Source organism: Mus pahari, chromosome 13, assembly GCF_900095145.1.
Source record: "Mus pahari chromosome 13, PAHARI_EIJ_v1.1, whole genome shotgun sequence".
Lineage (NCBI taxonomy): Eukaryota > Metazoa > Chordata > Mammalia > Rodentia > Muridae > Mus > Mus pahari.
In genome coordinates this window covers 95761632-95775386 of record NC_034602.1, presented here as the reverse complement: position 1 = coordinate 95775386, position 13755 = coordinate 95761632, and the positions used below count along the sequence as shown (strand labels likewise).

Sequence of the window (13755 nt, the reverse complement as noted above, 5' to 3'; positions counted from 1 at the left end):
CTTTTCCTTTATGCCCCTCTCTACTCTTTTCCTCCCCCCACCTTTTCCCTTCCTGCTTTGGATCTGATGCAAGCTCTCAGCTGCTGCTTCAGTGCCATGCCTGTCTGTCTGTTAACTGTACTTGCATGATGGTGATGGACTCACCCTTTGATATTGTAAGCAAGCCCCTGATTAAATGCTTTCTTTTTTTTTTTTAAAGATTTATTTATTTATTACATGTAAGTACACTGTAGCTGTCTTCAGAAACTCCAGAAGAGGGCGTCAGATCTTGTTACGGATGGTTATGAGCCACCATGTGGTTGCTGGGATTTGAACTCCGGACCTTTGGGAGAGCAGTCAGTTGCTCTTATCCACTGAGCCATCTCACCAGCCCTAAATGCTTTCTTTTATAAGTTGGCTTGGTCATAGTGTCTCTTCATAGTAATAGAACAGTGACTAAATAAGACAACTGGATGCTCAAATGTGCTATATAAGCAAAGGGGTTTTAATCATCCATAAAGAAGAATGCAGACATGTTGTCTCCAGGAAAGTGGTTGGAACCTGGAAGTCATCATGTTAAGTAACAGAACATTAAACAGATGTAGGCATGTATCTTAGTAGTCTACCATCTGGGAATCAAGCTCTCAAATACACAAGTCTCTCTCTCCCCTCTTCCTCCAAACAAACATAGGCATAGTGGTGTAGGCCTTTAACTTCAGCATTTGGGAGGCAGGGACAGGTACATCTCTGTGATTTGGTGCCAGCCTGGTCTATATAGTTCCAAGACACCTAGAGCTACATAGAATGACTATCTTAAAACAAACAAAAATAATCCCAGCACTGGGGAGGCAGAGGCAGTCGGATTTCTGAGTTCGAGGCCAGCCTGGTCTACAAAGTGAGTTCCAGGACAGCCAGGGCTATACAGAGAAACCCTGTCTCGAAAAACCAAAAAAAAACCCAACCAAACAAAAAAACCAAAACAACCCCTCCCCCCACCACCGAAGTTGGAAGGAGGAAATACGGAGAAAGGATGCACTTGAAGGCTGGAGAAATAGATAGCTCAGCAGTTAAGAGCACTTGTTACTCCTGCAGATGACCTGGGTTTAGTTCTCAGCACCTACGTACTGGGTCACAGTTATGTTATTCCAGATCTAGGGGATCTGACCCCCACCTTTTTTCTGTCCTCTGGGCACAAGGTACACATGAGATGTGTATACATTGCAGGCAAAACACTCACATATAAAATTAAATGTTAAAAAAATTGTAAAAAGTCTTAGAGGGGGTAGATACGATCACTCTACACATACATGTATGTTGTTACAATAAACCCCTCTGTACAATTAACCTTTGCTAGTTAAAAACAGTTGTATTACACAGCGGGGTAGATATGATCACTCTACACATCCATGTATGTTGTTACAATAAACCCCTCTGTACAGTTAATCTTTGCTAGTTAAAAACCGTTGTATCACACAGCTTCTTTTCAGAGATTACATGCTAGGGAACAGGAAAGGGAGGAAAGAAAAGGTGAAAATTTCAAAGCAAATTAACAAAAAATTAGGACAATCATAACATGAAAAGTAATTTTATGATATGTGAAATTGTAACGTCTAAGAGCAAAGCTAAAAAAAAAAATCCTAGCATGCGTATGGTCTAGTTATGCATGCCTGTAATTCCAACACTTAGAAAGCAGAGGCAGGAGGATTACATGTTTCAGGCTATAATGGGGTACATAGACACCGACAATGTTAGTTAGGGTTTCTATTGTTAGGATAAAGCACTATGACTAAAACTAAGACAAACGAAAAATAAGTTGGGGGGGTAAAGGGTTTATTTGGTTTACACTTCCATATCACTGTTCATTATCAGAGGAGGTCAGGATGTGACCTCAAACAGAGCAGGGACCTGGAGGCAGGTGATGCAGAGGGTATAGAGGGGTAGAGGGACACTGCTTACTGGCTCAGCCTGCCTTCTTGTAGGACCCAGGACCACGAGCCAGGGATGGCACCACCTACAATGGATTGGGCCCTCCTCATCAATTATTAGTTAAGAAAATGCCTTATAGTCAGATCTTACAGAGGCATTTTCTCAATCGAGGTTTTTCTCCTTTCAGGTAACTCTAGTTTGTGTGTCAAGAAAGTACACTGACAAAAACAAATGCCAAACAAGCTCAAAGGTAAAGTGCCTGCAACTCGTGTGTAAGGATCAGAGTTCAGATCCCAGTGTCATCCCAGAATGAGTGTGGTGGCATGCACCTGTAACTCCAGCATGGGGTAGGACAGGATGGGTAGGAAGGAAGGTTCTTCCCTGGAGCTTGCTGACTTGTCAGTGTGAACACTAGGTGAGCTCTGGGTTCAGGGGTAGACCCTGCCTCAGACAAGATGGAGAGAGATAGGAAAACCCAACAGCAACCTCTGGTCCCAGTGTACACACACACACCTGTCCTTAATGCAGACAGTATGTCCTACACACACACACACACACACACACACACACACACACACACACACACACACGAGTCTAAATACAGGAAAGCAGTATCTTAATATCGTGAGAGCAGGAGAGCAGTGTTGGGTGGTGTTTGCCTTTTGGCGGTTTGTTTTACTCATGTTTATTATGTTGGTTTTTTAGTTTCAAAATTAAAATGTAATTACTTTGTTCACCCTTTGTTTTCCTCTCTTTGATCCTTCCTATGCACTCTCCCTGCTCTCATATTTATGACCTCTACCCTCTTTCTTTAATTGTTCTTAATCTCTCTCTCTCTCTCTCTCTCTCTCTCTCTCTCTCTGTCTGTCTCTCTCTCTCTGTCTCTGTCTCTGTCTCTGTTTCTCTGTGAGTGTGTGTGTGTTTCTAGATACATAAACACAACCTGCTCAGTCTGTACAGTTACCTGTAATATATGACTTCAGGGCTGACCTCTGTACTACAGCCCCAACTGATAGAACTTAGCTCCTGTACCTAAGACTCAAGGATCATAGTGGAAGAAGGCAGAAAGACTGTAGAACCAGAGGATTAGAGAATTTGCTGTCACATTTTATTTCCTAGAAGTGTTAGAGTAGACATGATGAAACACATGAGGTCTCATCAACATGACTCCCTAAAGACCTCAACAAGGATGACATCAAAAGATATACTAATATGAAAGATGGAAATTTTATTGGGCCTTAGCCCGAAACAACTACAGGTAACTCATAATTCACAGCAAGTCCCTGAAACTGACCAGATTCAAATGGTCTGTCTGTTTCCCCTCCTTTCCCCTAAGGTTACATAAACAGTAAGAACTGCTGAGGAGAACAGACTAGCCTGCTGCCTGGAAGAGACTCAGACCTGCCTGAAGGAGAGATTCTCTGTCCTGTTGAGCTTTCTGCAAGTAGTGTAATGAACTCCAGGGTTCCTGCTCTTGGTGATATAGCTGTCTTTGAGTTGACCCTGCCCCCACCCTTGTCCTTGCCCTTTTACTTATACTCTTGTGAATAACTCTTAATAAACTCATTGGATTACCAGATTGGACTTTGGTGGTATTATTACTTTGGTCCTGTCATTGGTTCCCTCTTGAGTAGATGTTTGTATTGAGTCTCAAATGAAAATAGTGTACACCTCCCTAATCATGTACCTAAAGCAGTGGTTTTTCTTTCTTTCTTTTTTTTTAATCAGACATTTTCTTTATTTACATTTCAAATGTTATCCCCTTTCCTGGTTTCACCTCCAAAATGCTCCTATCCCTTCCCCAACTCCTCCCCTTCCCCTGCTCACCAACCAACCCACTCCTGCTTCCTGGCCTGGCATTCCCTTACACTGGGGCATCAAGCCTTCTCAGGACCAAGGGCATCTCCTCCCGTTGATGTCCCACAAGGCCATCCTCTGCTACATATGCAGCTAGAGCCATGAGTCCCACCATGTGTTTTCTTTGGTTGGTAGTTTAGTCCCTGGGAGCTCTGTGGGTACTGGTTAGTTCATATTGTTGTTCTTCCTATGGGAATGCAAACTCCCTTGGGTACTTTCTCTAGTTCCTTCATTGGGGACCCTGTGCTCAGTCCAATGGATAGCTGTGAGCATCTACTTCTGTATTTGTCAGGCACTGGCAGAGCCTCATAGGAGACAGCTATATCATTCTTCTGTCAGCAAGCTCTTGTTGGCATCCACCATAGTGTCTGGGTTTGGTGGTTGTCTATAGGATGGATCCCCAGGTGGGGTAGTCTATGGATGGTCCTTCCTTCAGTCTCTGCTCCACACTTTGTCTCTGTGACTCCTAATCAGTGGGTTTTCAACCTTCCCGATGCAGCAACCCTTTAACACCTCACGTTGTGGTGACCCCTAACCATAAAATTATTTTCATTGCTACTTCATAACTGTCATTTTGCTGCTGTTATGAACTGTAAATAACTGTGTTTTCTAATGTTTTTAGGGGACCCCTGTAAGAAGGTCAGTCAACCTTCAAGGGGGTTGTGACCTACAAGTTGAGAACTGCTGACTCAGTGACTTTTAGTATGTTTATTCATACATGCAACTCTTATCATAGTCAATTTTAAAACAGTTCTGTCACCTCAGAGAGCTGACACTGTTATAGATTACTGTTTGCTGCTCTGCTCCTCCGCTCTTGTCAGTTCTCCCTCACCAGTCTCTTCTGGCTGCACACATCCCTATAGTGGACATTTCATTCAAGTGGAGTCACACTGTGCAGTCTGGATTCCACTTCTTTCATTTAGTGCACTGTTTCAGGGTTAATCCATGCTCGTGGTTCCATTTGCATTTCATTCTTTTAATGGCTGTGAACTAATTTTCCACATTTAATTTAATTAGGAATTGTTTGCCACTGACCTAAGAGTTCTTATCCCTTCTTTACGGAGTATTTTAGCCTGTTTCAATAATTGGTCTTACTGAAAATAGAAATAATTACAACAGAATCTTACTTTTTAAGGACTTCTTTTAATATATATAAAAGACAAGATTTGTGATTTTAAGAAAGTAGCCTACTTAAGCAAAAGGCGTCTTGGCATTGTTTTAGCATGATAATCAAGACATTTTAGTAAGAGTGATGTAATCGTGTAGTTGACTTTTGTATTGAAGGTTTATTTGCATCCTGGCTCTTGAGTTAGACATTAGTAGGTTATGTTTTAAAATTTAAAAACATTAAAAAAGATTTCTTTATGTGTGTAGGTGTTTTGCTTGCATTTATGTCTGCGTACCACATGGCCACCCAAGGAGGCCAGAAAAAGGTGTCAGCTCCCTGGAGCTAGAGTTACAGACAGTTGTGAGCTTCCATGTGTTTGCTTGGGGTTGAACCTGAATCCTCTGGAAGAGCAGTCAGTGCTTTTAGCTGCTGAACGATCTCTCCAGCCCAAGCTTTTCCTGTCTGTCTTAGTTTGGGTTTTATTGCTTTGAGGAGACACCATGACCAAGGCAGCTCTTATAAAGGAAAACATTTAATTGGGGCTGGCTTACAATTTCAGAGTTCCAGTCTATTATCATCGTGGCAGGAAACATGACAGCATGCAGGCAGACATGGTATTGGAGAAGGAGCTTAGAGTTCTAAGTCTTGATCCAAAAGCAGCCAGGAGGAGGCTAGATTCCATAGTGGGTGGAGCTTGAGCATTGGCGACCTCAAAGTCTGCCTCAACATTGACACACTTCCTTCATCAAGGCTACACCTCCTAATAGTACCACTCCCATGGGCCAAGAATTCGAACATATGAGTCTATGGGGACCATTCCTGTTCAAAGCACCACACTATCTTAATGAGTCTAAGATTCTAATTCCTGGGCTTTTTTAGTATGTGGTATCATACCTTCGGGCAAGTAAAAAAGATTTTCTCCCTTTATGTATTTGAATCTGCTCTCTCCTTAAAAACAAGTTCCGTATTAGTCTTTACTAATACCTGAAAAATTTAGTTTTCTGGTTTTTCTTTAAGCATTGTTAATATTTTAATTTACTAACAGCATGATGCCATTCAAATTACTAGAGTTGTATGACAAATCACCATCATACTTAGTGACTAGATATAATCATTAAGGTGTGAGGGCATCTCCTGTGAGTCAGGGCTTTAGACAGAATACTGAGGAGACTGGCCTTGCAGTCTGTGCTTTCTGCCCGGGATGATTTGAAGTGTGTTCATGTGCATGATTGGGAGTTAATGCTGGCGCCTCAGCTGGGCTTCAGCCAGAGTATCTTCCTTGGACTAATTCAAATCATTAAATTTCTGTACCCTCTGACTCCCAAAGCTGGGGATGGAATGAGGCCTCACATATGCTGGGCACACACTGTATTCCTGAATTTCATCCTAGCCCCATTTGGACATCTACCATCTACAACTGCAAGACAAAAGATTATTCCTATGTTTTAAGCTATCTGGTTTGTGGTACTTTGTTATGGCAGTCTTCGAAAACTAATACAGGCCACCTGTAGAAAACACAAGTAGGCTACAAATGCATAGTTAAAATTGGTAGCTTCCCCTTCCACTGTATGTGGTAATGATGCATGCTTATTTTTCACATTTCTGATTTTTTTATTTTTGTCTTTGTTTTCAAAGGCATTTTGCTATGTATGTAGCTCAGGCTTTGAACTTGAAATCTTTATATTTTAGCCTCCCAAGTGCTGGGGTTACAGGTACCACCACACCTGCCTTACATCCTTACATCCTTCTTCATACAGCAGGAGAGGCTGACCACATATTAGCCATGACCCAGGTTTATATGTTAACATTTTTTTGGTGAATGAATACAATACTTTAAAAATTGTTAAGTGTAATAACTATACAAGATATTAGAAGTTCATTCACTACAATGTGTTATTTAATAATATTAAATTATCTAGAAGATAATGAGTGCCTCCTATCAGGTAATTTGTTTTCATGTTAAGAGGATTTATGGAAAGTACAAATAGTTTCTCTGTAGCTTTCTCTGCATTTTTCCCCCTTTAAGTGTTGGGAGTTGAACTCAGAACCTCAGACACACTAGGCAAGCACTAAATCACTGAACTGTATCCACCCGGCCTTATTAAATATACTTTCTAATTACATTATTTATATTTTAAAAGTGTGTGTATATATGACACGTGTGAGTGCTGGTGTGAGAATGAATGGTACATGTGTGGAAGTCTGAAAATAGTGTACAGGGGTTATTTCTCTGCTCCCACCTTGTTGATGCAGGGTTTTTCTTGTTTCTGCCATTCTGTATACTCTAGGGTGGCCTGCCTGGAGCTTCAGCTGTATTCCTGTTCTCAAATCTTGCTTTAGGAATGTTGGGATTACAGATTCAGGCCACCGTATCTGGCTTTTTGTTGCTCAGGCTCAGGTAGTCAGGAGTACACAGTGGGTGCTTTGGCTTGTTGAGCATCTCACCTGAGTAGACCTTATTTAGATGACAATAGTGATGTTTTCTGGATATTTTTATTTCTTAAGGAATAATAGCTAATGTAACAGTGCAAGGGGGCATATGAGACATACAGCTTTGTGGGTTTTAAATTAGAGGACAATACCAAGGAACAAAGAAAAAGCCCTCATTTGTATTTTTACTGTACTTAAATTCAGAATATTGAATATAGCCAGACACATCTTAGAGATGGAGAGAAAAGCAATACAGGTACAAATAGCTCTCAGACAAGTGCTGTTTAGAAATAACAGCCTTTTCCAGAATAAGCTTTTCAGGAAAAGATGTAAAAAGGACTTCTGATTAGGTAGGTTGTAAAAGTACAACATGCTTTTATCTTCTAGTTGTCTTTATTTACTTAATACAATTACATCTCATTTGTATGGAGAGATGGCTCTGTGCTGTAGAGCACTGGCTGTTTTAACAGATGACCCAGGTTTGGTTCCAGCACCCACATGTAGCTAATAACAGTCTGTAACTCCAGTTCCAGGAAATGGATGCTCTTTTCCGGCCTCCTTTTGGAACCAGACATGCACATACATGCAGTAAAAGCACCTATATATTTAAAATAAAAAAAATTATTTAAAACTTTATTGGCTTGATATGACTTTACATTTCAGTAAAATCGTTAATTGGAAAAATTCTTCTGTTCAGAAGGGAACACATCCTTTTGTATTTCTAAGAATGGAAAGTGCCCCCCCAATACCAAAATACCAAAATAGAACCAGAAACTACCAGATGTTTTCATACCTGCCCTCCTCTGTATATGTGTATGTAAATTTTTTGTTTCCTTTTTTTTTTTTTGAGGCATGAAATCTCATATAGCCCTAGGCTGGCCTTGAATTTGGAATCTTCCTGCCTCAACTTTCAGTGCTGGGATTACAGGTATGTACCACCATGCCTGGGCCTTACTTTTTTATTTGCCTTTTGTGCTTTGCTAATAAATCAAAAGAAGTAGCTATATGGATTTCAGATAAAACAGACTTGAGAGGAAGTTTCCAGGAATAAAGACAGTCCTTATATAACAAGGTACAGTCATTTGTTTCTTCAAAATGACATCGGAGATGTTACCTTCCATGTGCCTGCTGCTGAGCACACTGGCAATGGGTAATTGATGAGTGAAGACAACAGAAGAAAACACGCTCCTCTAAGCATACGAGGACAGACCACAAACCGGGCATAAGATGCTCCTTTACTTGTGCCCACAGACCAGAGTAGAGTACAGTTAGAAACCAGTAGCTCTATCACTGCATAACTTGTGTTGTAAAGTTAGAAATATAGTTGGGAAATATAAAATTATAGATACTAAACCTTATCCTAGAATGATAGGGGATAGGAGATTTCAAGGGAAAATAAAAAAATGAAAAAAAAAAAAGTGAAAGCAGGTTAAGAGGCTAACGTGAAGTGCTGGAGAAGTGTGTCAGAGGTAGTGCAGGTCATTGCAGGCAGTTCAGTGTAAGCCTAAAGCCTAAAACCTGCGGAAGATAGATACATTATAAAATTGAGTGTAAAGATGTGAAAAAGTCAAACTAAAAGCAAGGTTAGGATTTCATTTATTTTGAGACGGTTTCGTGTAGCTGAGGTTGGAATCTTGGGGATGAACTCAGGTCACCAGGTTGCATGGTAAGCACTTTTACCTGGTGGCAAACCTGGAGCAGCTGTCATTAGATCCTGCTTGTTTGTTTTTGTTTTTGATTTATTTTATGTATGTGAGTACCTTGTTTGCTCTCTTAACACACATCAGAAGAGGGCATTTTTTTTTTTTAAAGATTTATTCATTTATTATATGTAAGTACACTGTAGCTATCTTCAGACACTCCAGAAGAGGGAGTCAGAACTTGTTACGGATGGTTGTGAGCCACCATGTGGTTGCTGGAATTTGAACTCTGGACCTTCAGAAGAGCAGTTGGGTGCTCTTACCTACTGAGCCATCTCACCAGCCCCAGAAGAGGGCATTTGATCCCATGAGCCACTGTGTGGTTGCTGGGAATTGAATTCAGGACCTCTGGAAGAGCAGTGAGTGCTCTTAACTGCTGAGCCATCTCTCCAGCTCTAGACCTAGTTCTTCTAAGTAAATACTCTGCCCCATGATTCTTTCCTTGGGTCCCATAGTTCATCTTTCTTGCTTCTTTTTAGGGACTTTCTCCTCAGTAACCAGGGCCGTCTGGCATCTTCTGTAATACTATTGCAGAAGGAAAGACATCCTAGCAGGGAGGGATTCTGAAAAGCAGGAGTTAGCCTGGGGTAAAATTCTTGCCCCATTACTACTTGCAGCTGAGTCTTTGTTATCTTAGATGCTCCACTGCTTTGCGGAATCGCTTAATATGTCTTAGAATATTTTTCCACACTATTCTTTTCCTGCACAGAATTTTCACACTAGGGTGAAGTATAGGATGTGGGGAGAGACCACTACTTTACAGCCTTGGACAATCCATGATGAGAGTACTGTCTACTGTCAGAGTTTGAGCAGATTTTTGTTCGTGCATTGGTGTTTTAATGTCTGCCTATGAATTACTATACCTAAACTTAGGGTGGCTGGCATGTTAATTCAGAAGATAGTTTATAGTGCTTTTTCCCCTGTCACATAAGATTTGAGATCTTAAGGTTATAGAAGTATTACATATCTTGTAGTCTTTATATACAGAGAGTTTTGTTTTTGTTTTTTAATTATTGTAAGTGTACATGTGCATGTGTTTACACTCATGGGCGTGTGTGCCATGGTGTGTGACAGAGGACAACTTTGTGGAGCGTGTTCTCTCCTTCCATCTTTCATGTGAGTTCTAGAGATCCAGCTAAGGTTCTAGGCATCCGTGAGCACATTTGCTGGCTGAGCCCTCTTGCTAGTCCACAAGGTCTTTTTAAAAAAACATGGTTTATCCGTGTGTGGTAGTGCATGCCTTTAACCCCAGCGCTCAGACGGCAGCGGCAGGTGAATGTCTGTGAGCTTGAGTACATCCTGATCTATGTAGTGAGTTCCAGGATAGCCAAGGCAATGGAGAGAGACCCTGTCTCAAAAACAAAAAGGAAACAACAGCAAAATTTACTTATTTTATGTATGTATGTGACTGTGTATATATGTATGTACACCACATGCATGCAGGTGCCTGTGGAGGCCACAGAGGTTATTGGATACTGTAGGTGAGTGGTTCTGAACCTTTCTAATGCTGTGTTCTTTATGTTGTGGTGACGTCCAGTTGTAAAATTATTTCGTTGCTACTTCATTACCAAACACACACACACACACACACACACACACACAACTTCATTTTGCTACTGTTATGAATCATAATGTAAATATCTGTGTTTCTGATGGTCTTAGGTGAGACCTGTGAAAGGGTCATTTGACTCCCAGGTTGAGAACCATGACTCTAGATTGTTGAGTGGCCCTGTGTGGTGTTGGGAATCAAGCTCTGGTTCTCAGCAAGAGCAAGTGTATTTAATTGTGGAACCATCTAACCTGCTCTGTACAGACTCTTTTACTTGTAATTTTTTTAAATGAACAATTCTATGAAAATCTATTAGGGCTGGTGGGATGGCTCAGCAGGTAAAGGTGCTTGTTACCAAGCTTGGAATCCACGTGGTAGAAGGATAGAACTAACCAACTCCTTTGAGTAGCAAGCATATGCGCACACAGAGAAATAAATGTTTATCAAAGCCCCTACTATACCTTATTTCATAAGCACCTATCTTTGAGATTGTTTACCTTTGCATAACTATTTAAATCCAAGGGCCTGTTTTAGACTTATGTATTTCTTTTATATTTTAAATATTTATTTATTTATTTAATGTGAGTATATAGCTGTCTTCAGACACAGTGGAAGGAAGAGGGAATTGGATCCCATTATGGTTGTGAGCCACCAAGTAGTTGCTGGGAATTGAACTCAGGACCTTGGGAAGAGCAGCCAGTGCTCTTAAACGCTGACCCATCTCTCCAGCCCTGTATTTCTTTTTTCTTTTGGCTAAATTTTGTTGTATACTTAGGTAGTTGGCATGCTTAATGGCAGCAGTATAGAAATTATATGTAATTTGTTGACTGTTAGAGAACAGAGGAGATTAAAGTTTTACCTAATCAGGTTGCCTGACTAACCTCCCTAAAACTTAACCTTAACCAAGTCTTTACATTTGGGTCTTATAATTGCTACTTGTGGTTATTGGTAGAGATCTTAACTTCTATTTCTGAACAGCTTCAACTGTTATGAAGTTCTGCATTGAGCCTCTCCCACTCTCTTAGCCATTTAAATTAATTTTGTATCTTTGAAGCTGGTAGCTTTATGTGAAAGTACTCTTTAGTGTATTTGAAGACAAATGGATAAAAGGTCTTTTGGACAGGCCAGGCAGTTGTGGCACATGCCTTTAGTCCCAGCACTTGGGAGGCAGAAGGAGGCAGATTTCTGGAAGCCTATATAGTGAGTTCCAGGACAGTGAAGGCTACACAGAGAAACTCTGTCTTGAACCCCCCCCCCCCGCCCCCAGAGTCTTGTTAGTCTTGTTTGTTCAGGATGCCCATCCTGATATTCCTTCCTTGCCTTATACACATTTTTTTTTGACCAAATATCCTTTACAAAGAAAGAAGGAAAAATGCATTTACATCTTGATGGAATATACCCGCATGTACACAAATAATGTGTGGTATGTATACTTTCTTCTTCTTTTTTTAGTAGAAGAAAGTTCATTTTGGGTTATAGTTCTTGATGGGGAGTCGACAATGTCAAGGGATCATGAGCCCGAGCAGGAAGCTGAGAGATCACATCTTTATTCTCGAACGGGAAGCCAAGCACTATATAGATTTTTAAGGTATATGCTAGTGAAATATAAATTTTGTAAGGCAACGTCCTCTTTTGATATTTTGGAGACAAGGTCTCAACTTAGTAGCCCTGATGCTCCTGGAACCAGGAGTGTAGGTCAGGCTGGCCTTGAATTCACAGAGACCTGCCTTCCTTCTGCCTTCTGAGTGCTAGAATTAAAAGTGTGTGCCATCAGGCTGGGCTTCACTTTATAGCTTGGAAAACGCTGTCTGGTTTGTAGACGTTGGAGGCATGCAGTAGAAATAAACAGTCCCAGCCTGGAGAGTCGGCTGTGAGTTAGAGCACTTGCTGTTCCTCTAGAGAACCTGAGTCTGGTTCCTAGCATTTGCATGGCATCTCACAGCTGGTTTCAGCATCTGACACCATCTTCTGGCTTCTGAGGACAGTTGGCATGAGTATGGTTTATATACATACATGTAGGCAAACATAAAATAAAAACAAATAGATCTAAAAAAAATTAGTTTCAAAGTCTGAATGTTAGAATAATAGCAAAACCAGGTTTAATCCCCATCACCTCAGTGATTTTTAAGTAAAACTTAGCAGGATCACCAAGTTTGTGGTAATGACTGAAATAAACTAAAATATGCTTTTTGTTCTTGCCCTTAGGTGGCGACAGACAAGGTGGCAGAAAAGCTGAGTTCTACTCTCTCATGGGTGAAGAACACAGTATCGCACACAGTCAGTCAGATGGCCAGTCAGGTGGCAAGTCCATCTGCCTCACTACACACCACATCCTCGTCTACCACACTGTCAACACCAACACAGTCACCATCTTCCCCATCAAAGTTGAGTCCAGACGACTTAGAACTCCTGGCTAAGTTGGAGGAACAAAACAGGTGAGTGCAATTGCTGGACATTTCTCTTGATTATCATACAAACCAAATGTCAGCCTAAGTGTTCATTCTTACTAAGAATGCTTATTTGCTTGTTTCTGGTGCATTGTTTATCAGAATTATATAACATACAGCTTTAGGCATTGCTGAGGACGTTTGTTTAAGACTAAGATATGCTTTAGCTAATAGCACTCCCCATTCCTTTCTTAGCATTTTAGACTCTAAATCCTTCATAAATTTTATGAATTATTAGGGCAAAACTACCATTTTTTAAAAATTTTTTTAGAGCTGAGGAGTGAACCCCTAGGCCTTGCATGTTAGGCAGATACTCACTTATTGATCTGTGTTCTCAGTCCCCCTTTTTTATTTTAAACTTTCTAAGTAGTTTCCTTAGGTTAAAATATAAAATAATTCAGTCAAGTCTAGGTGTCTGATTTTTCATTTTAGAGTGAGAAATCCTGTGGAAGCCAAAGTATCTCCTTCCCATAAGAGCGAGGCAGTAATTATTTCCTCTGTTAGGAATCCAGATTCTGTTTACTCTGTTGTTAAGTTTTGAACTCTTTAGAGATGGGTGTTGGTGCAGTCCTATGATCTTAGCACTCAACAAGGCAGAGCCAAACTCTGAGCTTGAGGCCAGCTTGGTCTATATAGTGAGTTCCAGGAGTCTCTGGACCATCATCTTCAACAGAGAGTAAGGGACAGCAGCTCTTTGTGCCTGGTCAAGGTGCAGTGCTATAGCTCTAAGGGTAAAGGATAAGTTTTTTTTTTTTTTTT

The 13755-nt window shown here is 40.7% G+C and overlaps 1 protein-coding gene across 4 annotated transcripts in view; it reads left to right on the top strand.

Annotated features, from left to right (window-relative positions):
* The window catches only part of Evi5 (ecotropic viral integration site 5), a 127916-nt gene that overhangs the window by 21818 nt on the left and 92343 nt on the right, over positions 1-13755 (top strand). For all 4 annotated transcript variants that reach the window (XM_029545075.1, XM_029545078.1, XM_029545077.1 and 1 more), the window contains one exon: positions 12755-12984. In XM_029545075.1, the coding sequence (XP_029400935.1) occupies positions 12755-12984 (230 nt within the window). The remainder of the gene's footprint in view (positions 1-12754; positions 12985-13755) is intronic.